Source organism: Eleginops maclovinus, chromosome 23 (genome assembly GCF_036324505.1).
Source record: "Eleginops maclovinus isolate JMC-PN-2008 ecotype Puerto Natales chromosome 23, JC_Emac_rtc_rv5, whole genome shotgun sequence".
Lineage (NCBI taxonomy): Eukaryota > Metazoa > Chordata > Actinopteri > Perciformes > Eleginopidae > Eleginops > Eleginops maclovinus.
This window is the reverse complement of record NC_086371.1, coordinates 2394572-2419987: the sequence shown is the minus strand read 5'-3', so window position 1 is coordinate 2419987 and position 25416 is coordinate 2394572. Positions and strand designations below refer to the sequence as shown.

The 25416-nt window shown below is 43.6% G+C and overlaps 1 protein-coding gene across 4 annotated transcripts; it reads right to left on the bottom strand.

Annotated features, from left to right (window-relative positions):
* Positions 1 to 534: 534 nt before the first annotated feature.
* On the bottom strand, positions 535 to 24952 carry LOC134859579 (protocadherin-1-like). Of its 4 annotated transcripts, none has more exons than XM_063876120.1 (3): positions 24363 to 24952; positions 9483 to 10314; positions 535 to 4662 (listed from the first exon to the last, which is right to left on the bottom strand). In XM_063876120.1, the coding sequence occupies exons 2-3, from the start codon at positions 10290 to 10292 to the stop codon at positions 2419 to 2421; spliced, it is 3054 nt and encodes a 1017-aa protein (XP_063732190.1). In that variant the 5' UTR covers positions 10293 to 10314; positions 24363 to 24952; the 3' UTR covers positions 535 to 2418. The 4 variants fall into 4 exon arrangements, with proteins under 4 accessions (XP_063732190.1, XP_063732192.1, XP_063732193.1 ...); XM_063876122.1 differs by lacking the exon at positions 24363 to 24952 and adding an exon at positions 19008 to 19163; XM_063876123.1 differs by lacking the exon at positions 24363 to 24952 and adding an exon at positions 16587 to 16607.
* Positions 24953 to 25416: the final 464 nt, after the last annotated feature.

Below are 25416 nucleotides of genomic sequence, written 5' to 3'. Positions count from 1 at the left end.
ATACTTGAAGCTTTCTAGACCTAAATGTACATAAACAACAATTATTTTCATTAAAAAATGTCTGAAATAGTAAAAATGACACTGAGTGCACTTTTTCTCAAACCAAACCCCAGAAAAACCCCAACTTTTCTGGGTATTTTGCATGAAAATAAAGCCATAATTCATTATCTTGATAGTTTTCTGATACATTAGTTGACGTTGCAGCCTTACATGTGTAAATTACACACTATATCTCTTTGTTTTTACCTAAATAGCATCATGTATTAGCTTATATTTAACGGTTTTATTTAGATGTATGCATATCTTCATGTATTTTAAACCAAATGTACTGTCTGCTTTAATTTTATCAATAAAGTTTATTGCATTGAGAAGTACTTATATAAAAACACTTGCATCCTGTTGTGAACACACAAGTTCTCTCCGTGTGAGGAATGGAAATGAAAATGGAATACTGTACCTCTTCCCACTTCCTGTTTGTAACCCCGCCCACTTTAACCACCCAATGAATGCAGAGAATGAGAGAGAGAGCGCCACTTTTTTAAAAACATTTAAGCAACATGTTTATTGAAATAGAATCTGCTTTTAACGGTAAAAAACACAACAAAAGAACACTGTACATGTCTTTCCCCAGAGAAGAGTACACGATTGTGTGTGTGTGTGTGTGTGTGTGTGTGTGTGTGTGTGTGTGTGTGACGGGGTCGATACCAGGCCTCGTGTCTTTAAATCTGAAGAGCCAGCTCAGGTGTTTGCAGGTTAAATATTAACCTAGCATGAGTGCTAACAGGCCAGCCGAACAAGCAAAGAGTCTGTTCCATATATGCGATGGATGATGACAGTCATTATGCAGCTGTGTGTGTGTGTGTGTGTGTGTGTGTGTGTGTGTGTGTGTGTGTGTGTGTGTGTGTGTGTGTGTGTGTGTGTGTGTGTGTGAGTCTTTGGTACAGGTGAACATAAAGTCTAGAAAGCAGGGAGAATAATGAAATGCACTTGTTAAGCACACACACACACACACACACTGGACACACACACGATAATGTTGCAACATAAACAGCAGAGGAAAAAGTACAAAACAAAACCGAATGTTCAACATTTATATTTACAGCATGAACATCTTTTATGTGATTGTCTCCGCGGTTTTTCACAGTGCACGTGACATTTTGTTCTATCACAAAACAGCCAATGCGGCGTGAAAGCTCGTCACCATCACGCCGTTAATGGCCCCTATATCCACCTCCAATATCCCCCCCCCCCCTTTTTTTTTTTACATTAAATAGAATAGAGCAAGGCACTCTGGGTAAAAGAAGGCGAAAGCGGGCGCCTGGAAAATTACCTGCCATTAATCTGTGCAAACTATTGACTTTTTAAACCCCAGTGATTGGGAACACGGCAAAATTAAAAGCCGTATTTCAGCTGACCTGACAGGAGGTTAAGAAATGGTTGCATTTAGTCTTAGTGTACCTTTTCCTTCATACTGTATTGGCTTTTTTACAACCCTCCTTCCTTCCTTTTTATATTCCCTTTCTTCTTGTCTTCACTGCCTGGCTCCCTGACTGAACTGAAATTACTTAAATTGGTCTGAACTGGATGGAAACACTCTAAAGTGCTCCTTAAAGCCAGTGTAGTTCGCAGCCAAAGAAACAATGGGCAATGGGTACCAAAAAAAAAAAAAAAGCTCAGGAATTCACAGTCACTCTTCTTTGTCACACTTCAACTAGCTGATCCGGCCATAAAGAGCAGCTTTAAAACCCAGAGTCAGCCCTCCAGAAAAAAGAAAAAAAAACACATTCGAACTTAATGAGGATGTCAGTGTGAACCTCTCAATGGTCGCAGTCAAAACACATGTGAACGATAACTCATAACTTCCTTCATTTAACCCATAGTGAACTGAACACACATGAAACAAAAGGAAAACACATAGAAGTTAAGGATAGACCCATATGGGATATCAACCGGGAATTAACATTTTCATATATCCAAAGTCTGACCTTGGTTTCATTTAGTTGTTTACTGGCTTTTTAAGATTTATAAAGCTTGGAAAATGTCAGAAACTCTTAATTAATTTACGTGTAATTGTATCAAAATCAACCACAGCATGATAAATCAACACAAACATACAGAATATCAGCCCTCGACATGTTCTGGATCATCAGAGTTCATTTTTTGGGGGTTGGGGTTATGGTCTTACAGCAGATAAATATTGGTATGCCCATATTTGGTCTATCCCTTATGCAATCTTTCATGGTGTGAATAGTGTGATGTCCAAAAAAACAAAAGAACAGAACAGAAAATGGTGAACACATCCAAACCAAACCTAAAACACAAAAGAGATAACAGCCGTTTGGAAGTGGGTGCTGTGCAGGGGAATCAGTGCAGCTTTGGTGGAAGAATATCGGCTTTGCCAAATAAGTCCCAGCGTGACTACCACACCCGGTTGGTCCAACAGATGTCCCTTTGGTACGTGTTTGCGTAGACTCCTACCTGTTTGCTGCTGTATTTGGGCGGGTTGGCCTTGTAGCTGTAATCCGAATATTGGTCGGAGCCTGTGGAGTTGTTGTCGCCCGTTCCCACGAAGGTGTTGGTGGCGGGGAGGTCCTGAACAGCCTGGTGCTTCTTGGAGGCGGAGGGCGACTGTGGCTGCAGCATGATGGATGGTAAGGGGGAGTTGGAGCGATAGTGGCGACCCAGATCGGGGCTTCCCGGTGGGTAGTTTAGGGGCAGGTGGATTCTGGGACTGTCGTTGACCGCGTCGTTGATGAGGTTGAACTTGAGGCCTTTTTGCAGGCTGGCCTCCTCGTCCTCCTCCAGGGGCTTCGCCGGTTTGGGAGCTTTTCCCTTTTTGCTCTTCTTCCCTTTGCCATTTTTGGGGCCTTGCTTGGGAGCGTAAAGGTCCTTGCTCTCCTTCTTTCCAGCCTGGTAGCCACTCTTGGCTTCCTTCTGCAGTCGGTGTCTGATGACCACCACGGCGACAATGACCAGAATGACACCAGCAATACCCGCGAGGCTGCCATACAGGATGTTGCTGCGCTGAGCAAGGGCGTAGTTGGGATCTCCGGCAATGTCCCTGTCCAGAGGGGTGTAGAGACTGTGTCCAACCAGCGCCTCGATAAAGGACACATTGGACTTGGTGTCATTGACAAACACATGGACTAGGGCGGTGGTGTGGCGGGGAGGTTTGCCTTTATCGCTGACTTTCACCACCAGGCGGTGCAGCCCGTTGTGCTTCCCGGTGAACTCCTGCACCAGTGTGATCTCTCCGCTGTCGGGCGAGATGTAGAACAGGTCATACGGGTTACCGCCTGTGATGGTGTAGACCAGCTCAGCATTGAGTCCAGAGTCAATGTCCTCAGCCTCTACCACTTCCACCCGGGTGTCCGGCGGGGTGACGGGGGACATGTACTTATAGGAGGAGTTAGCCGGTTTGGTGACATAGGGAGCATTGTCATTCTCGTCCAGGACGTTGATTGTCACCCCCACATAGGAGGATCGAGGTGGCTCACCAGCATCTACAGCCTTCAGGCGAAAGGTGTAGGTGCTCTCCTTCTCACGGTCGAAGGAGATGCTGGACAGGATGGTTCCTGTGCCATTCTGGATGACAAATTTACCATTGTCCGGTTCCACAAACAGCCTCACTCGGGCGTTCTCACCCTTATCGGCATCAGTGACGGTGACTACGCCTACAGGATTCAGTGGAGCCATGTTCTCAATGACGGAGAAGCTGTAGCCACTCAGCATGAATTTGGGGTCATTGTCATTGCGGTCCAGAACATTAATCGATACGGTAGCAGTGCCAGTTTTGCTAGGAATGCCCTTGTCCGCTGCCGCCACACGAAACTTATACTGCTCCGTCTCTTCCCGATCCAGCATGTTCTTCACACGGATCTCTCCAGAGTTGGATTGAATTTCAAAGAGCCTGGTGGCTGGGAGGTCGATGATGCTGTAGACCAGCTCTGCGTTAGAGCCGCTGTCTGCATCTGTAGCCGAGATATCCAGCACTTTGTCACCTGGCTGGTTGCCCTCTGCAAAATATACCTCAACCAGTGAAGGGGAAAAGGTTGGCGTGTTGTCATTCATGTCCGTGACCTGAACTTTGAGGGAGTTGCTGCTGGACAGCGCGGGGTTTCCAGAATCCACAGCGACAATTTCAATCCTGTAATCCTTTTTATTTTCATAATCCAGCAAGGTAGTTGTCTGGAGGAAGTACTTCCTCTTCCGATCGTTTGCGGACTCGCTTGCAGGGCGGAGCTGAAACGGGACGTCACCAGCAACCACGCATGTCACCACCGCATTCTCCCCCTCGTCACGGTCCGACACCTGGACCAACGCCACCGGTGTGCCGATGGGCATGTCCTCAGAGATGTTGGCCACCCCGTTGTGGTGCGTCACCAAGCCAATACCACGGATCTCGATGGCAGGGGGGTTGTCGTTCTGGTCCCTGACGTTGATGGTCACCAGGACTTTGGAGTTCTTGGAGTTGGGCCCACGATCTTTGGCGAACACAAAGAACTTCAGGAAGCTTTCCTCCTCGCGGTCCACCAGTCCCTTGACGTAGATAATGCCCGTAGACCGGTCGATCCGCAGACGGTTCTGGACTGCCTCTGTTGCCTGATGGAGGCTGTAGTCGATCTCTCCGTTGGTGCCTGTGTCGGCGTCGTTGGCCCTGACCTGCAAGGACAAGAGGTTTAGCAATTAAAACAAGTTGTACTTCATCCAAACAACATTAAGGAGCTGCTTCACATCGTTGCAGAACATAACTTGGAGAAACAACACATTGAAATGATGAAGCCATGTGTCTGATTTGATTTGGTTTCCATTACTGAAAGGATATCTTCTCTATTGAACACATAAACATTTGCAATAAAAGTCCGGAGGGTTGTTTTCATCTTGGATTGATTCATAAGAAGTAACTGTCAGCCTTTTGTTTCCCATTATAACTTCAGTTACAATTTAATGATTATTTAGATTCTTGGACTTTCCAAGAGTCACTACCATAACTAATGCATCACAACAAACCCCTTTGTGATTTCCTGAGGGGGAGAAATTGTTTCTTCTGTGTGTGAAACATAATAGACGCTCATAGCTTAGCGAACACACCCACACAACAACAACTAACGGCCGTGCAGCGGATCATTGGAATCTAATGGGCAGATGAGTGAATGTTAATGTTCCTCTCATTATCAGAAAAGCCCTGGCTTCTCGGGGACCATTAGGAGACTGCAGAGGATGGACCAACATCGGACACCATCCGGCCTCGTACGCCCAAACCCAAAGTAAATGGAGGTAATTACTCAATTAGGAGGTACGATCAGTCAGCAGAACATCACTTAGGATGTACTCATTAGGACGCCTTTTCTATCTACACATCTAATACCTTTTAATTGCATTTATTCAGTGCCATTGCTGCTGTATAGAAATGTAGGTCGCTGTGTAGTTTTCTAAATGAAGTAGATGTTGAGCTGATTTAAATGTCCCAGGCTCTGTCAGCATTTTCTTAAAGCTTCACCTGGGAATGAATGTTTTTAAAGGTCATTTTTCTTTTAACACAGAACTTGGTCCTAGCCAGGCGTGCACTCAGCCAAATACACTTCTTTAAATCAAGATAAGGATATTATTTGATTGTATTCAGACACAAAATGAGCTCATGTTGTTTGGGCAAACGGACACAGCTCTTTTTTAGAATCAAGCTGAGACGCCATGTGTTTGTTGGACAAAGTAACACCACTCTCGTGTCTGTGATATACATATAAAGTGAGATGTAAAGAGGGAGACACAACCAGCCTGATCAGTCCAAAAAGATTACACAAATATGACAACAACAATACTAAGAAACTATATATTATGACTTCATTACAGAGATTTTGATTGGAGGGCTTTTAAGAGAGCAAGGCTAGCTGTTTCCCCCGTTTGAAGTCTTTATGCTAGGCTAAGCTAACTAGCAGCTGGCTGTATCTTCAGTGTGAGTGTACAGGCAGGAGAAAGGATAATCCAAGAAGGTCCAAGAATCTACATTTTTGGGGAATTAACCGCTAACACGTTAAAATCTAGAGTATGTGTAGACGTGATACCGCAGCCATGAATGATTTTAACATTTTACACCCGGAAGATTTGATGAAGAGCAGAATATGACATTGTCCATGTTGGGATAAATATCACAACTGCACATTTATTGAACATTTAAGCAGGAAATCAGGGAGTTTAAAATGGTGAAAGCAGCCAAGAGAATCTGTAAGGGGATTTCCTTTGTAGCACTGACTCGGGTTGATACTGCCACTTAATAAATATCTGGTTTCCTGCCGGCTCAGGATCACAGACTGTGACAGACCGTCACCGTTAGCCCGGGGTGACCGTGGCAACCACTGATCCAGAGGTTAAGGTTAAAGAAAGCATGAAAGTGAAATTATAATTTCTCCTGCCCATTGATTTCCTTCCCTCCAGTGTGGCTTTAAGCAGCAGATATCACCAAACAGCGGTGAATTATTGACAGCTTCGGAGAATTGTGTATTGAACAGTTGAGCTGCTGTGATGAGGCCGGGGCCGAGCTGGCCGCTCTCCAAGGCAAACGGCAAATACACAGCGTTTATCTCCCAGTTAACAATTAACCAGCGGGCGCACTGGTTCACAAACGGGCCGGCCAAAGTCTCTGCTTGTTTGGTCACACTTCACCCCTCCCATCCACTGAATACATCTCGAATTAAGCCATTGATTCCTACCTTAAAGGAGGATGCAGGAATCAGTTTAGACTAGAAATATAATCCATCGCAGTTTATATCTTTATTTACAAAAAATAATTTCAGTGTCAATGTTCCGGATGCTTATTTTTTATTCATTAATCAGCTGAAATATTTGTAATCGTCTTAATCTTTTCACTTGGCTGTTAGTGTTTAGAGAAAATGACTCTCTTGTTATTCTCATTTATTTCTTCGTCCTTAATAAGCTTTAGATTTGATGAGATCCTTCATCTGAGAAAGGGACAACCATACTGGAGAAACAATTACAGATTAACCCGTCAAAGAAACGTTATGATTGTTAGTCAATTAAGCGCCCCTCAATGAGCTCACTTAACACAAATCTACCAACGTTAAGGCAGGTTTGTAGATTAAATCTGCTGCGTGTTGGACGATAATTTCCACTAGTAGCTACTTTTCCTCTTCATCTCATTGTCTTCTATACCACAAGAAACCTCCTTGACTATGTAGGCTTATGAACACCATGAGGTGTGACTGAAAGCTGGAATTAACACTTGAATAAGTGTGACTTAATGAGCAAAAATCCAAGTTCAACAACCAAAGAAAAGCTTGTGAGTGGACCCAGAGTAAATATTTCTTTTATTTAGCCAAAGTCATGGTGTTCTGGGCCATTGTAGCACATGTGCCCCTGTCGGCCATTGTATTTTACTGAACTGAAGTGACACCTGAAAGGAAATAACCCTACCCCCTGACAGCAAGTTAAAATATGTAAAACGCAGCAGTATGCTCCTTTTAAATGGTGGGTCAAAAAGCAGGGATATACACGTGTGTGTCGCTATTGGACCCTTTAAGCGGGTCGGACAGGGTCATCAGTCATCCCCGTGCCGCTGCCTCCGAAGCATTGCTTCTCAAACGCACGTTAAGTGAAATGAATTCTGCTGCTCTCTGAAATGCAATGAGCCACATCCGGCAATAATACCAATAAGCCCCGTGGATAATCTCATGACTGACTCAGATTAAGTCATGCACGGCTCACAGCGAGCCTGGCTGGTCGCGCTGCAGTCGGGGGATCGAGGGGCTGAAGTGAAGAGGATACGGGGAGGAGATGCTTGTTCAACGAAGCCAAACTCAACCGACATCACGTCCATGAAGGGCTCAAAGGTGAAGTTGAATCAGTGGTTAATATGTGACTACACACAGAGGTCCCACGCCCTGCTTCACCTCCAACGCACTATCTGTCTGCACGGATAATTGAGCAGCGCATTACGGGCAGTGTTGTCCTGCAGCGAGCAGTGTTATTGCCAACAGGGCCAAAAGGGTCCTCTGTCATGTTTGCACGACAGGAAAAAACTCTGTGACACGGACAGGGTCAGATTTGTCCTGAGTTTAAAGCCTTTAGAAAAGACACATTTTCAGGTTCAAATTTGTATTCTGTGCCTTTGAACTCCAGCCTTTGCAGACCACTTACATGCACCAATACCTATATAACACTACTACCCAAAAAGCACAATATATAGGGACCCATTTAGGGTTCATAAGCTAGTATATTTAGGCTGTTTTCTGTGACCTGAGGACATACATAAAAGTGAAAGACACACAATATTCTGTTTTAATTGATTTTTTTCAATTAAGTCCATCTATAAATATGAAATCCTCCATAATAAGAAACCTTTTTTGACTCAGTGCGTCTAAAAAAAATGTATCTGTGTTCGTTGAGTTGTTTCATTCACTCATCCCGATTATTTCCAACCATGATAACCCCCAGAGAATTGTTTCATTTAAATGAAAGTATTGTTTTAATTAAGACTCCTGTAATGGCGTCATGCATCAAAAATGGACCCTTGACTCTGAACATGTTGGTGTTCTGTAACTGGATGAAGGTTTTAGAAACAACTGAGTTTGGTTTACCAGCAGCCGACAGATGTATGACCCTGATTTTCCCCTGAATTCCTCCCTAAGATAGCCCTATACAGCCATCTCAGACGGAGTAAAACCACATCCTGTTTTATTTTCACAATGAAGTCTCCCCTCACAAGTCTGGTTTTAATTGAATTATGTGAACCACTGATCTGGAAGGAGAACATAAGCTGAACCTGGCAGCGTTTAACCAAACCCCAACCACCTTTGTTTTAAATGTTCAAGTCAGTGGTTCGGATATAGGCTGCAAGAAACAGTATTTTCAAGCTGTGTTTTCTGTTCAATCATCAATCATTAGGTCAATATTTCATGTTCAACGTCTCCAAATGTCTTTTTTGAATCGACAGACAGTTAAATCCAGCACTATTCCATTTAAAATGATTATATAATAATGAAATAAAGAGAAGCTGACATTTAAGTAGCTGAGATCAGACAATGTTTGACATTTTTGCCCTGATGAAGGACGTTATTGATAAATGTCAATCAATTAATGAAAAGAAAGGTTTGTATTGCTTTAGTTCAGATAGTCTGAAAGAAACATGGTTATAAATGAATGTCAAACAGGTAGGATTGATGTGTGAGAGAGAGGAGCCAGGCCTTGTACAGATGTATTCAGACAGTCTGAAGTCTTTCAGCTGCTTCACAAAACCAAAAGACTTCTTAATAAAGTTCTTTTAACTCCATGTGACCCTTCAGACAGAAAAGCACCCTTTTGTGCTCGCCAATAGATCAGCTATACACAGATTAAACTTGGTAAATGTGTCTGGTTCTGCTTATTAAATGTGCTCTATCAATAGTTGAGTCTAGACCTGCTCTGAATGAAAAGATTCAATTGTGTCATCGATCATTGGTCATTACAAATCAAAAGGTGTGTGTACTGACCTGTAGCACCGAGTGTCCCTGTATGCTGTTCTCCATCAGTTCGGCCTCGTAGTGACTCCTCTCGAACTTGGGAGCGTTGTCGTTCTGGTCGGTGATGGTGACCCTCAGCAGGGCGCTGCTGGCCCTCGCCGGCTTCCCTCCGTCCACCACGCGGATGTTCAGGTCGTACGAGTCCTTCTTCTCGCGGTCCAGGTTGCCCATGACCACCAGCTGAGGCAGCTTCTCCTCCGAGTCCACGGCCACCTGCAGGCTGAAGAGCTGGTCGGCGTCCGGCCCGGCGCTCAGAGAGTACTCTGCCACGCCGTTGTACCCGGAGTCTCTGTCGGTGGCCATGGGGATGGAGAAGAGGGCGCCGATGTGCGTGTTCTCGGGGATGGAAAGGGTGAGGATGGGCGAGGAGAACTGCGGCGTGTTGTCGTTGATGTCCAGAACCTCGATGCGCCCCTCGATCAGCCGCGGACCGGAGCCGATACCCTTCACCATGTCTGTGATCGACACCTCGAACTCCAGGAAGCATTTGTCTCCGTCGAACAGGTTGCGGCAGTCCTTCAACATCTCGCGGTCGATGGGGATCTCGGTGGTGTAGATTTCGCCGGTCTTGCCGTCCACCCGCAGGTACGGCGAGCCCACCTCCAGCTTGTACAGGTGTCCGGTGTCGGGAAGGCCCTGGTCCGACGCCAGGCTGCCGATCAGCGTGTTGGGCGGCTGCTCCTCGGGAACTCGGTACAGGATGTCGGTAGGCGCGGCGCCGCAGGAAACCAGCAGGACGACCATAAAGAAGAGCAGAACTTCCCGTCTCAGCGACGCCATGTCTCCACCCGGCAGCACCGATCTGAAAGAGACACAGAAACAGATCAGCGACAACGCCCTTGACTTCCTGTCTGATAGGACAGAGTAAATATTAATGTCATTTCACCTTATCGACCAGTTAAAATGGAAACCAAATCAACCAAACAAAGCAAGGGTTAGGGTTCTGCTTTTGAATGTGATTTTTGGTAAGGTCCGTAAGCGTCCGAACGCCAGAAAATAAAAGGTAACAAAGCTTGTCCTTCTCCGACAAACTGTATCCCACTGAAAGATTGTTGAAGTAATCTCTTTCGGCTGCTGTTTGTTCTTTTTAGGGATGTATGGCAGAGGAAGTTTCGGGCTGCGGTGTGCAGAAAGCAGCTGAGCTGACTGATGACTTCCTCGTGCTGCCAGTCCACCGCTCTGACAGGAAGACAAACTGAGCGCTGCCACCGGCGACACTTCCCCAAAAAAAACACTGACGAGGAGAAGACAGAAGGAGCGGCGCACCCGGAAGTCTCTGAGACTTCATGAACAGAATAGTAAGGAAGGTCTAAGAACTCAATTGAACCAGGAGGATGAAATGTTGACGTTCTAGCTTTCAGCGTCACAACTGTGTGCACTTTTACCTGGAACAATTGAAAACTACATGTGAGTGGTTGTGTACCAATCAGAGAGTCAGGGCTCTTTGACCAGAAGCCTCAGCTAAATGAAATGCAATGATATAATGCAAAAACCACATCCAATTTAGGTCCACTTATTAACTTTTGGGGGATTTTTTGTCAATAAAAACCCCTTATTGAGGTCCTTTCTGTCATTTGTGCTTTCCTATTTAAAAACACAAATCTACCAAAGATCGAACAGGTTGTGATTCTTTTAATTCACAGATTTTTTCTCATTTATCTGTGAAAGAAACCTCTGGCCATTAGCCAAGAAGGTCCACTTTTAATGGTCGTCTTGCACAGAATAAATGTCCTTTGCTTCCCACGTTTGAGAAGGAGATAAGATGCAAACATAAGTTGCAGAAGAGCTAATAAATACTTCAATATTCCCGACTAAATGAGAGAGATCTAACTTTAACGACCCAGGAGAAGCTAGTAAATGGACTTTGAGTTAAGGTTCTTTTTAAGAAGACCTCATGACGTTCATGGTGCTGAAATAAAGTGACGCACAGAGGACAAGGAGACCCTCGATTTTGAAAGAAGGTACATTTGAAAAACACTGCTTCCTCTGCATCATCGGATCTTCATCAAACATAATATTAGAATACTTATGTCCCTAATAAATGCAGACAGTCGATGCGTTAGGGAACATGCAGCTCTTCATGTGTGTTTTAAAGTGATACAGTGCCCAGCAGTAGCGGGGGGTCAGCAGTGTTCACCCTCAGGCTCCATTGTGAGTAAATCAGGCCAACACTGACTCATCAGACTAATGTGTGTGTGGCTGACTGAAAAGTGCTTCATATGAAACTAGACTCTGTACAAACCCGACCAGACACAGAGCAATTTGACCCTCAGCAGGACATGTAAGGGTAATATTTAAAAGTGTATTTAATCTATGTCGTTATTACTTGAAGCGCTGCGAGATTTGGAAAAAAAACAAAGATTTTTTTAGTCTTTTCTTTCTCCATTCTCCTATGTCTTCATGTTTCCTCATTTATTTACAACATGTAAGGTCTTGAATGAAAGAAGACTGGTCCTGTTAATCACTTTTGTAATTTTAATACACTGTCTTTGTTTTTAGTTGCTGTTTTTTCGTTAATTTTTTGATGAAATTGCTGTAAATAAAGTGTATTATTGCTGAAATATGAGAAATCTGTACTCTTACACACGTCCTTTATATGTTTTAAACTTCATGAATTCATTGTAAAGGTCAATCTGAATACAATATAAGGACTCATCTATGCTAAAAACTTAATTCAAGACAAAAAACTTGAGGTATAAAGAAGAGAATAGCCATAAACTCAGATTGTCTTAATCCGCCCGTGATCGAGGCTGAACTCACACACACACACACACACACACACACACACACACACACCCACACTCTGACTTTTCACCTGCTGTCTGGTGTTCATACTGTTATTTTTCCTGATATAAACTCGTTCTTCCCGTTTCTATTCTGTGCTCGGCCCCTGCACATTTTCTCTTGGCAGCAATTCATCTCAGACACACACGGTGTTTCGCGCTGGAGGAGTTTCTCGGCTGCGGGTCGACGAGGTTAATCTGGAGAGCGGTTTTTTTTTCTTGCTCACGTCCTTGATTTGGAGGAACACACACACACACACACACACACACACACACACACACACACACTAACATGGATTTGCATGCTGAACAGGAAGCAGGAAGTCATGCTCCTCCACCTAAAACTAGTGTAGCGCTGTTACCAGTGTGTGTGTGGGAGTGTGTTCAGAGCCTGTTGAGTCCCCCGCTGTGTGAGAGGGCCTTCTACAGATTCATTCAGTGACATGAAATGAACTCTTTCAGAGATTTCACAAAACCAACAGAAGAACTTCTTAATAAAGTTATTTACCTCCGAGTGACCCTTCAAACATTACGCACCATCCTTTGTTGGAGTATAGAGGGACTTACAGAGGATCAAATGTGTGTATAGAGCCGGGTTCAGCTGGTTAGAGGAGTGTTTTTTACCAAGTGCTTTTGGAAAAGTACGGTCTGGACCTGTGCAACAGGAACGAGGGAAAATGTGTCATGTTTTTTTGCTGTATAAATGAATTCAAATACAACACATTGAACGGATCGGCGGCTAAGGGGCGGGACATCTCTAAGCGGTCGACCAATCACAACAGAGTCGGCCAGCTAACCAATCAGAGCAGACTGGGCTCTGGTTTCAGACAGAGGGTGAAAAATAAAGAGCTTTCTGAGCATTAAAGCATGGAGACATGTCCCAGGAGAGACACTACATACTGATGCTGAAAATCAAATAACTTCAATCCCTTTTTTGACCCTTACGGGATTAAAAGGTACAAGACAAAGTTCATAAGCTTGACATAAACTTAAGTTTCATGTCCCCTACGTTAAAGTATCTCGCCAAAATGTCTTTATATAATATTCCAATGAAAGGGTCATGAACGAGCGCCCAAATCATATTCCTCCGATTGTTTTTCATCGTAACATTTCAGAAACATCTTCAAGAAGTTAAAGGCAGCAAATGTTGGTCCAGTTGTTCTTGTCTGTGTTTGCTCCCCTGCTGTGACACACACACACACACACAGACACACAGACACACAGACACACAGACACAGACACACACACACACACACACATACACACTCACACACACACACACACACACACACACACTCACACACACATGTCTAATGACCTGTTTATATGTGAATGAGTGTGTTTAGGGGCTTGGTGGGTAGGGGGGTTGTTGTGTTTGCAAGTGTGAATGTGCATGTGAATACCCCTTTGTGTGTGTGTGTGTGTGTGTGTGTGTGTGTGTGTGTGTGTGTGTGTGTGTGTGTGTGTGTGTGTGTGTGTGTGTGTGTGTGTGTGTAACAGTGTGAATGTATTTGTGTGTTTCTTTTAGCACATTTTTCCGCAGAGCTGCCAAATACCCACAGACCAACGACCTCTGACCTCAGACCCTGCCAGCATTATCACACGTCACCGTGGAAACGGGGCTGAAACAACAGGGTTTACTGGCCGACGACCGGACGGCCAACAATGTCCCGAACAACAGGGAGTGTGTCCGGACAAAAACTACAACCACAGACGACTTTTACATAAATGGAGAGGGATCAGTGTTTGGTTTTTGTTTTAGCTTCTGTGTTCCCCGTGTTTAATACCACACGTATATTTTCTCATCTCATACCATCATTAGTTTTTGTAACAGCAACAGAAAAACCTCCGATACCAACTTTCTGTATGTGGATTCTCGACAATCAGGGTTAAACCTGGTTTGAAACCTCAGTAAAGTCATCATATCGTCTGTAAAAAACAAGTTAACTTCTCAATTCCCGACCCATTAAATGCTTGACCCTAACCCTAACCCTAACTCTAACCCTACCCTGACACCACAGCTAACTTGTGTTTCGCCTGCAGAGACACAAGTTAGAAACCAGACACAAAACGAGGAAAGAAGTATATTTTCTGATCCTTGGATAAGCAATGCTGTCCAAAGCCTTGTTAAAATCCTCATTGTGTTTCAAACAACCAGGTTCATTATGTGAAAACACTTCCTGCACCCTCAAACTTTGTCTGCAGCTCAATATAAACCAGAAAAATACTTGAAATCATTGAAGAAAACTGAAACAATACATGAAATTGTGGAATAAATCGTGTTTTTAAACTGAAATCTGTCCATTTATTTGAGGGTAATGGAGGTATTTTGATATTTAACGACGAAAGACGCATTATGTTTCTATATATCCTAAATCAATCAATACATAGTCTTGTTAAAAAACCTCATTTTTAAGAGCATCAAATGCATTTTGACAATGATTTTCCAGGTTAACTGGTGGATAGGTCAACTACATTTAGGACAAGATTAATTTGAAACCTGACACCCCAGTTGTTCCCAAAGATTGGTACCCAATTAAATGAATCTGATTTTGTTTTAAAATCCATTTACTGATTGAAAGTGGTGACATCCCCACCAAAACTCCTGTGTAACCCAACTCCCGCCGCTGTTAGCTCAAACTGACGGGAGAAATGTGAATTATGCGTCCTGTAATGTAAACTGTAGCATGTGCAACCGGAGGGGAAGCTTGGGAGCGGGTCGAATGTCAGGACGAGAGTAAAAACAGAATCAAAGCGAAGCTCTGTTGTCATGTTTGTTCACATGTACAAGTGTGTGTTTCTGTGTGTGTGTGTATGTGTTGTCTCCTCGGGGGAATCAGGGATCGTCCGGCTCGTCCGTTTTCCCACAGTCTGAAACTTTCTCACCACTGTGTGTGTGTGTGTGTGTGTGTGGTAACAAAGAGGTCGAGCCATCAAGCAGCTGGAACCAGTTTCTATATGTGTGTGTGTGTGTGTGTGTGATTTGCAAGTACAAAGACTTTATAAGGACAGTTACATTTCAATGTGTAAGGAGCCAGGCTGTAAGTGTGTGACGGTTCAACTCTGATGGTGGGGCGAGAGACAAAGACCCACAATAGGAAGAGAGATTGAGAGAGAGAGTCGTCTGTACATCACAATGCAGCTCAATGGCCCTGTTACCACCCCCCCTGTGTGTGTGTGTGTGTGTGTGTGTGTGTGTGTGTGTGTGTGTGTGTGTGTTCACTATTGATATTCAGCGTGTGTTTCCAATGTAAATGTGGCACCTGCAGCCCATAGTATAACTACTGTACATTACCACACATCAAGTCATGCTGCAGCTGGGAACCCGACATCATGTCATTTTAATGCAAAACTACTTTTTTTTTTATATTTCTGAATATTTTTTGGCAGTAATGACATCTCCCTTTATGTGATATATTTTTAAATAACCAATAAACTACATAAACTACCACGTAAAGTGATGAAAACATGGTAAAGTAGAGCTTTAAAATGGAATACTGATACAAATATTGTCATAAAGACGTCTAAAAAATCTCTTTTAAATTTATTTCTACACAGAATTCCAGGATTTGGTTTAAGTTTTCACACAAATACCTCAATCATTTGAGGAATTGATGTAAAGATCCATAATAAATACCAATAGACATCCTAATGATTGATTTCCAACTTGTTTCTCAATGTTGTGAAATACTTTTTGACAAAGTAGAGTTTCAATTTGAAAATATTCTACATATATTGTCATAAAGACTATTTATACATCTATATTCATGCAACATATACTCCTAAAACACCACAAAACAGGAAATGTGATAAAGTAATTGCAATGCGGACACATGTATGTGAAACAGAAGGCTTCAAATATAATTTAAAACCATGAAACATAAAACACCCAGATTAAAGTCACGGATTTTGGTTTCTTCATCCCGACTTCATCACAACAATGTAAAAATCCCCAAATAACACCCAAACAGACACCAACAACGCTCCTCAATGCTCAAACACAACCAGCTAAACACCAGTAACCTCAGCATGTAACAGATTACTTTAAACCCATTGAAATAAAGCCCCTAAAAAAGGGACCCAAAGACAAACCCCAGCCATCGGTTTGCTAGTACATTTACTAAACCTTATCAAACATTGATGCAAACATCCTCAAAACGTGACACAGAGACACCCCGTTGGTGTGCACCATTCTCCCCATCGCCTCTAAACAGATTCTAGGAGAATCAAACCCAAAGCACTTCTGCATTATGTATAGACCATCATAAAACACACGCCACTGGAAACTGACCTGTTGACTGGGACAGTGAGCTGGCTCTACAGGTCCAGTGTGAGAAGCTGCTCCTCTGCTTAGTGAACGCAGTGAGTCTGCAGACCTACTGCGCAGTGGGAGTCAATACTAAAGTCCAGCTTCATCACCATAACAAACAGCCCATTGGTTCCCCACACGTGTCCCCGCCCTGCACCGTCAAACCACTGATGGGGCTCTTCCACTGGAGCGCTGACCTTTACTGCGCTCTCAGGAATGAAGAGCCAGGATTTCTTCCTTTATTGATAAAGTTTTTAACCTCTAAATAGGTTTGGGATGCTGGGAAAATGTGTATGAAGTTCCCACAGCTTCTTAAAGCCAAATTCAAAGATATTCCTGGTCCAATTCCCTCAGATGTTTCCCCTTTGAGACTTTAATTACCACTTTCTTGCATTCAAAACCACCAGGGAGGATTACATTATCAATTATATACTATATTATATATATACATATTAGATACATATGAACATCTTTCACAAAAATGTCAGTTTGAATTAAAAAATGTGAAAGAAAGGATGAATAAATTAACTATTTTAACAAAAGAAATAAAATAAATCATATTAAATATTTATATAAACGTGAGCAGTTAAAGCCAAATGTTTAATAAAGAGATAAAAGGAATTAAATTAAATACAAATATGCATTTAAAAGACAAATGGTCGCTCATCTGGACAGCTATTCCTGTTTTCTACATCTTGATTTAGAACTGAAAATGTGGGATCAGATCATTATTACAAGAGGACTCCCAGCCCTGCTTCCTGTAATCTCAGCAGTCTGCTGTTTATTTTTCCCAATTAGAGAGCCGCTCTGTGTCGGTGAAATCTGTTAGTGGGTGTGTTTGTGCGACACACACCGAATGAAAGTCTTCGGTGTTACATAAAGCAGGTTACATCATCGCTGGCTTCAGTTTTAATTGCCGTTGTGTGTTTTATATTTTACACAGAATCATTATCAGACCAATTACAACACATTAGATCAAAAACAAAGCTGAACAATATCCAACAAATCTGGAAACAGGAAACACTGGTGGAGAGGAGCCAAATTGGAAACACGTTCTGAAAGTTTCTGTCTCACGGGTGTGTATTCTGATACCTGTGAGTGTGTCTGTAGGTGTGTGTGTGTTAAGGTGTGTGTTCATTATATAAACTACAGTAACCGGAATGTCCAGTGCTTCATGTTCACACGTAGCAGACCTGGCTTGAATTATGTATCACACACACACACACACACACACACACACACACACACACACACACACACACACACACACACACACACACACACACACACACACACACACACGCACACACACACACACACACACACACACACACACACACACACACACACACACACACACACACACATACTGTAAATCAAAAGTTCCTTTGATGTGTTCAGATCTCAGAAGGACAGGATGTTCATGGTCGAGGTGAGCTCTTTCTGGACAGTCCTGTTTGTGTGTGTGTGTGTGTGTGTGTGTGTGTGTGTGTGTGTGTGTGTGTGTGTGTGTGTGTGTGTGTGTGTGTGTGTGGTCCCTCGCCTTGCAGCACACAAAGGGGATTACTCTAATTACTCCACTCACTACCATTGTTTGATCCAGATTAGTGCACACTGACGAACACACACACACACACACACACACACACACACATACGCACACACACACACACACACACACACACACACACACACACACACGCACACACACACACACACACACACACACACACACACACACACACACACACACACCCAGGTGGTGTCAAGAAGCTGAAAGGGTCTGGCAACAGCTGGCTGCTCCATCTGAATAGGGAGGATATGTATGTATGTGTGTGTGTGTGTGTGTGTGTGTGTGTGTGTGTGTGTGTGTGTGTGTGTGTGTGTGTGTGTGTGTGTGTGTGTGTGTGTGTGTGTGTGTGTGTGTGTGTGTGTGTGTGTGTGTGTGTGTGTGCTGAACATCAGCCTAGAGTCTGAAATTGTCAGTACTGTAGTAATAACTAAGGAATTGGACATTTTACTTCACTTGGAAACAGATTTCTTTGAGGGGAAAAACCCAGATCTGCTTTCTCACTGCTGTTTCCACAGAATGAGCATTATTATTATTTTGAGTTGTATTCATTTATTGTCTCTTATTTTCCCTTTTTCTCATTTATTTTACATTATTATTATGTTTACTTCTCAATCCCTCTCCTTTACTCCATTGCTTCTCTACCCTTACATAGAAAAACAAATACATGATACATCTGTTTAAAGGTAGGCTACATATGTCTCTATATGTGTTAATATGTGTAAATATATGACTTGTAATTCCCCATAGCCTCAGTCTAAGCCTCAAAATAACAATGCACGTCCACACACACACTCCAAAAACAATCCCTTACAGCGCTCTCCTGAACACACCTGTTGTAAAGACTCCACCTGTAGCTCCAGCAGGTGTATCGTGTGTCAGAGCCTCAGAGCGCGCACACACCTTGTGTAAATATTTAGCGTCGGTCAAAAGGAACTGGAGAGAATGTGACTCTGCTGCGAACCACGAACACACCGCCTGACTGACGCGCAGGAAGCTGTCTGAGCCCTGACTCACTGGTCCTAATGGTTTCACCGCTGGTTTCGGGTGCATTGTGTCCTTCCTCGTGCTCAGAGGCACTCAGGCAGGAATCAGATGACCTGGCACACACCTAGAACACACACACACACACACACACACACACACACACACACACACACACACACACACACACACACACACACACACACACACACACACACACACTGATCCCCTCGCCGCAGCAGAAGGGGATTATGGGAGTGCATGGCAGATGAACAGCAGGCTGGTTTGAAGTAAAGATCAGGACTCATCAGAACGCCGGTTTAAATCCATGGCAACATATTTATTCCACATGTCAGACTATGGCGGGCAGTGAATGAAAGCAGAACACCTGACCACGCATACGAACACGCTAATCCTCAGGTATGAGATTGAATCCACCTGAGGTTTCTCACATTTATAGAGAGAGTGCAGGGAATCCAACACTGGGCTGATGTCCATTTTTGACATTGAAACACTTCGTTGTTGATAAAGATCCCTTACATTTTGTACGAAAACGGTCGTGTACTGAGCGGGATGTTTAACATTTGAGATATTAATGTGATAAACCTATAAGAGTGTGTTTAAGGTAGATAACTTCACAGGAAAGGTATCAATAACTACGACTACTAATGAAGATAACAAAGGACACAGTGACTACAACTAAAAAAGGGCCAAATATCACTTTTCACTGCATATTGGAACCAAAACAAATGCAACATACTGCCTCTATGCACAGTACACACTCAGTATGTATTGTTAAGTGTTCTTTAGAACAGATTACTGCTGAAATATATCAATTGATCCACCAAAAACGAATCATTAACAATTGATTTATGTGTAAAGCAGGCCCTGGTTCCAACAGGAAATGCTAATACTAAGATATCTAAAGACATTTCCAAACACTTGTAAGATTAAAGGAGGATAAAAGAGTGGACAGTTGCAGCTTTTAAGAGGTAAAAGAGTTTAAAAAATGGCTGCTGAATGTTAGTATTCACATTACCATGAGAGATACTGAACAGCTGAACAGATTAGTGTTGAAATGTGACAATGCATCCAACAACAGCTATTTATTCAGTCTGTTTTCACACATGCTAACGTTCTCTCCTTTCATAATAATGTGGGTTTTTGACCATTGGTTGAACAAAACCAGATAATTAAAGAGATTTTGAACACTTTTCAGATTTAAAAATGATGAAAAAGAGTCCAAAATTGCAGCTCCACTCCTGCACCCTCCACTGTGAGTCTGCAGCGGTGTGTGTTTGAACGTTAATGTAAAGTGACACCTGGTGTGTGAGCAGACAGCGCAGTTTCAACCCTTTAACTGACTGAAGCCATCGTTCCTATTGACTTCCAGAAATCAATACGGCGATATAATGCAGACTCTATAAAAGTGCTTTTAGAGCCGTCGTCCCGCAGGAAATGACAGCATGTGTCCTCCGCCAACAGACGCATTTACATTGAATTAGCGGCGGAGGTTTATGACTCCCTCAGGGTGATTTATAATGATCTCCGTGACCTCTCCAAACCCTCTTTTTTTGTTTTTAATCAAAGCTACAGGAAGACGTCAGCTGCCTCAGGTGGATGACTTCAGATTGAATGGCAGCTCTGCTCTGTCACAGGTTGGATGGTGTGTATCATGCAAGCAGTTTTCCTGTTTCATTTTTACACAAAACAGAAAGAAATCACATCATGGATGAAATTGAATCAGTGTAGCACCTGAAAATAAGCAAAGTAATGCGTATTTCTTCAGATTTGTGTATATTTTTGCCTTTTGTTGGATGTTTTCCACTTCAGACCCCATGAAAATAGTATATTATGTTTTGACTGCTTATAATCCAAGCCTTAAAAGTGACAGGACATTAAGGGTAGCACCTAAAAATAAGCAAAATAACACATTTCTTCTGATTTCTGTATACATTTCGCATTATTTATCTACAACTATGGATTTGTTCCCTCCCAGACCTCTGAAAATGGTTAAACATGATTAATATGAAATGGGTTTTCTGCTTACAATCCAAGACATTCATTTATGTGTTGCCTTAAAACGTGACAGGCAGTTTTTATGGCAACTAAAATCCAGAACAAGTGGTTATCCAAAGGTAAAACTCTAGAGATCCCCCTAAAAATCTCATTAAATTGATTTAAGATGAGCTTTTCGAAGACCAAAGTTTTAAGATGCCAAATATATGTGTTCCAGTAATGGCAAACACCACCGAAGAAGAAACAACCCTAACCCTGAAACACCTTATTGTTGCTTCTGACTCTAAAGCTTCCTCATTCCTCTCCTGCAGCACCTGAACTTACAAAACAAAAGAAAACCTGCCGTGAAAACTCTTAAATCTGAAGCGCCTCTTCTTCCACGGAGCCGGGACATGAATGTGTTTCCATTCCCCGTCTCCCAGCTCCCGTCTTTTAATGACGGACATCAACAGAGCTCGCTTCAGATCTCCACATTGTGCACTCGGTCCGACCGTCCGTATCCTCCACATTGTCTTTTTTTCCCCCTGTTCATCCTCTGACTAATCCTCCCCAACCTCCAAACCTTCCCGCAGAGCTGTGTGGATGACGGAGACGTTCGTTTCATGTGGCTAAAATTGGACGCCTGCACCTCCAAATTAGAGGATTCTTTAAAGGCTCGGTGTCAAAAACCTCCCGACCTCGCCCCTGGAGCCACGGCGGCAGAAGCTCTGGTGTCCAAACCGCCTGCCCACCACAGTGAGATTCTCTGCCCCTCATCCACTCACTGGGAATAAACCTGAATACACTGTTAGATGGGAGGAAAACGGAGCAAACGTCCGATTGAATGCACGACAGAAACTGCAGTTCGGACAAAAAAACACAATCTGATCCTCGGAGGCTTCCTAGAACAGTATTTATGACGATAACGTTCAACTGTGATTTAAAGCCACAAGCATGAGGGCTACGTCTGTTTTTGAAGCATTTTCAGAGGCTAGAACACCAACAAAGCCAGCTGCAGGTTTGCATGTTCACCCAAAGGAGGATGCTCTTGTTACTCCGGCAAATACACTCATCTGCAACTGCTCTGCTGAGGATAATGTCCGATAGAAATTCACGAGGGAAACTCAAGAACACCACAATCTGAACCTCGAAGGCTTTCTTGAATTAGCTTTATGACACTAATGAATGTTCAACCCTGATTTAAAGCCACAAACACGAGGGTTGCATCTAATTTTGAAACATTTTTAGAGGCTAGGACATCAGAAAAAGCCAGCTGCAGATTTGCATTTTCACCCAAAGGTGCATACTCTTTTTAGGACGAACTCTGCTGCTCCACTGAGGATGTGATTGCGACTGAATATACTTTTAATGCACGATAAAATGCACGAGGGAAACTGCAGTATGAACAGAAAACACAATCAGAACTGTGAAGGCTTTCTAAAGCCTTTTCTATGACGCTAATTTGGGGATTTAAAGCCACAAACATGTTATTTTGAACCTTTTTTAGATCAAATAAGCCAGCAGCAGATTTGCATTTTCACCCAAAGGTGGATGCTCTCGTTACTCCGGCAGATAAACACTGCTGCTACTCCGCTGAGGATGTGATTGCGACAGGCTTGAGAGGTTTTAAGTGTCTTTATGTCGTGAGGAATGCTCAGAGCGAGAGGGTTAATAAACTGTACTTTTAGGCAGGAAACTGAGCTTACGTCCGATAAAAATGCACGAAGGAACTCTAAAAACCCACAATCTGAACCTCTAGGGCTTTCTAGAACCATTTTCTGACAGCAATGAATGTTCAACTGTGATGTAAAGCCACAAACACGGGGGCTACATCTTATTATGAACCCATTTTAGAGAATAGAACACCAAAATCAGCCAGCAGCAGATTTGCATTTTCACCCAAAGGTGGTTGCTCTTGTTACTCCGGCATATAAGACTCTGCTGCTGCTGCTCCGCTGAGGATGTGATTGAGACAGGCTTGAGAGGTTATAAGTGTCTTTGTGTCACAAAGAAATACTCAAAGCTGGAGGGGAAGGGGGTTAAAGGTCAAGTGTGAGGAACAAGCAACACGGCCCATTTTCCCATGAGCGCTCCCAGCAATCTCCGAGTTTCTCACGGCGTTCCTGCGAAGTTCTCTCTCGACCACAGCGGCAGCAGTTTACTACTACAGCTCACTCTCTGTCAGGGAGAGGCAGATGCCTTTTGCATGTAAATCCCCGACTCCCTCACCCTCCCCTCTCATGTAGAGCAGGTTGGACGCCTCTCTCGGCTGAGGGAAGGACTGGAGGAGCCGGACGGACTGGATTCCTAAGCGTCGACGCATGTCTCGCAAGACGGATGTTCATCATCACCTGCTCCTCTACCTTTTCTGTAGAGTTTACCCTGAAACTCCGCCATTCATCTGGCTTCACACAACATCACAGTAGTGTGTGTGTGTGTGTGTGTGGGGGGGGGGGTAAAGGGTGTTAAATTGCCACAGGTGCCCAGGAGGGGTTCATGTGTGCAGGGAAATGGATATACAAAAGATTTGTGCATTGCTTTCCGAGCAGATGAATGGACTGTTGTATTGTTGCTTTTAGCGAGTCCCTGAAGGCAGATTAACTCCAATATTTCAGAGGGAAGAGTGTAATGAGGAGCTTTCCTTTTTACTGCCATTTTATATTCTCCTCCACAGAGTCCCTGCAGAACTCTTTGCATGGAGACGTAATGAACCCCCCCCCACCCCCACCCCCCACCACATTTAAAAGCAGCTCCTATATGTGTGCACTATAGGGACACTGTGCACTGTAACATCCTCCCTGCACTGTACTGTATTTTTCTACAGTTTCACAGAGAGGGACCCACAGGAAGCTGCTTTTTATTACCGACAGACATGGAGGTAATGTTGAGGACGGAGGGGATCGATACGGATCAATAGGCACTGTAGTGTAATATAGGTAAAATACCCATCAGAGGAGATTAGACACTGATTATGAGCATGCAATTGGGTTTTAAACCAACAAGTGTTTCTTTTTAGAGCTCCTTTCAAACACCTCCTCCTGACATTAATGAGTGTTTTCTTAATTAAGTGTCGTTTAGGCGAAAAATGGAAGTCCTATCTGTCGTGCGTAAAGCCACTCCTGCATGAAATGTGTCCAATATGGCACAGAGCTGCTGTTATGTAAAGACCTGATAATGATCAAAATTCTGTGGAGAGAAGTTCCTACCTGGACCGGGTGAGATCAGCGCGCTTCCCCAGCTTTGAGCGCTCCAGCCCGGCTACAGGCTCCGCTCCTCCTCGGTACCCACACGGAGGTGCAAAAATAAAAATTAACAATCCACAACACTTGGGGGGGAGGGGGGGGGGGGAGACCTTAAAACAAATCAAACAATCCAGTCGGACAGACAGCTGGGGGGGGTTATTCCTCCACAATTTTTCCTCTCTTACTCTTTTAATTCTGTCCAGTTTTTTTTTTACTGTCGTGACCAAAAAGCTGTGCGTCAATCCGGAGGAAAACCACCCGTCCGGACCGGGGTCACTTTGCGCTCCGTGGATGTTTCACCACCGGGTTTGTACCGACAGCATCCTCAGCTGATGGCACGCTTCTTTAGGGATGTGGTGGTAGTGGTGGTGGTGGGAAAAAAAGCGGGTAAAAAGGTTTAAAATCACCCAAGCAACAAACACTATGTCCGGTATGGGAGTTCCAGCAGCGGTGCTCCGGCTAGTTTCCACCCCGACGCGCAGTCAACGTTTTGCGGCTGTGAACTCTGTCCGCTGCCGGTCCTCAGGACGCGCTGCACGGAGTGTGAGGAGAGAGTGGAGAGATGGCAAAGCACTGCGCTCCTTCCCTCCCTCTCTCTGCCTCCCTCCTCCCCCCCACCCCCTATACTCTCTCTATACACTGTATACATGGAGGCGGAGCGAGCATCCACCCCAACAACTAACTCTGTGGATTTCCCAACATTTACAGCATATGGCGACTTCTCCCGGGATGCCACTTGGTTAGATGTACAAATCTGAAATGTGGGATTTATGTTTTGGCACTGTGGAATTTTAACAGTGAATGGATGGGAATCAATACATTAAATACACTAACCTCTAATTAAAAACAGAATTCATATTGTGTGTCTCTAAACACATTTACTCACGCACTGTAGGATACTTACAATTTCTATGAGTATTTTTTACTACCTGTAATCTACAACGATATCAAGTAAATATTGCATTTTTGCCTTTTTACACTCTGCAATATTTGAAAGCACCAGGTTTATATTTCAGTG

Bases quoted from the DNA above. Each gene is read 5' to 3' on its own strand.
- LOC134859579 (XM_063876120.1), bottom strand. From the start codon at position 10,292: ATGGCGTCGCTGAGACGGGAAGTTCTGCTCTTCTTTATGGTCGTCCTG. The intron at 4,663-9,482 runs GTCAGTACACAC...TTGTCCTTGCAG, and splicing joins AGGGACACTCGGTGCTACAG to GTCAGGGCCAACGACGCCGA.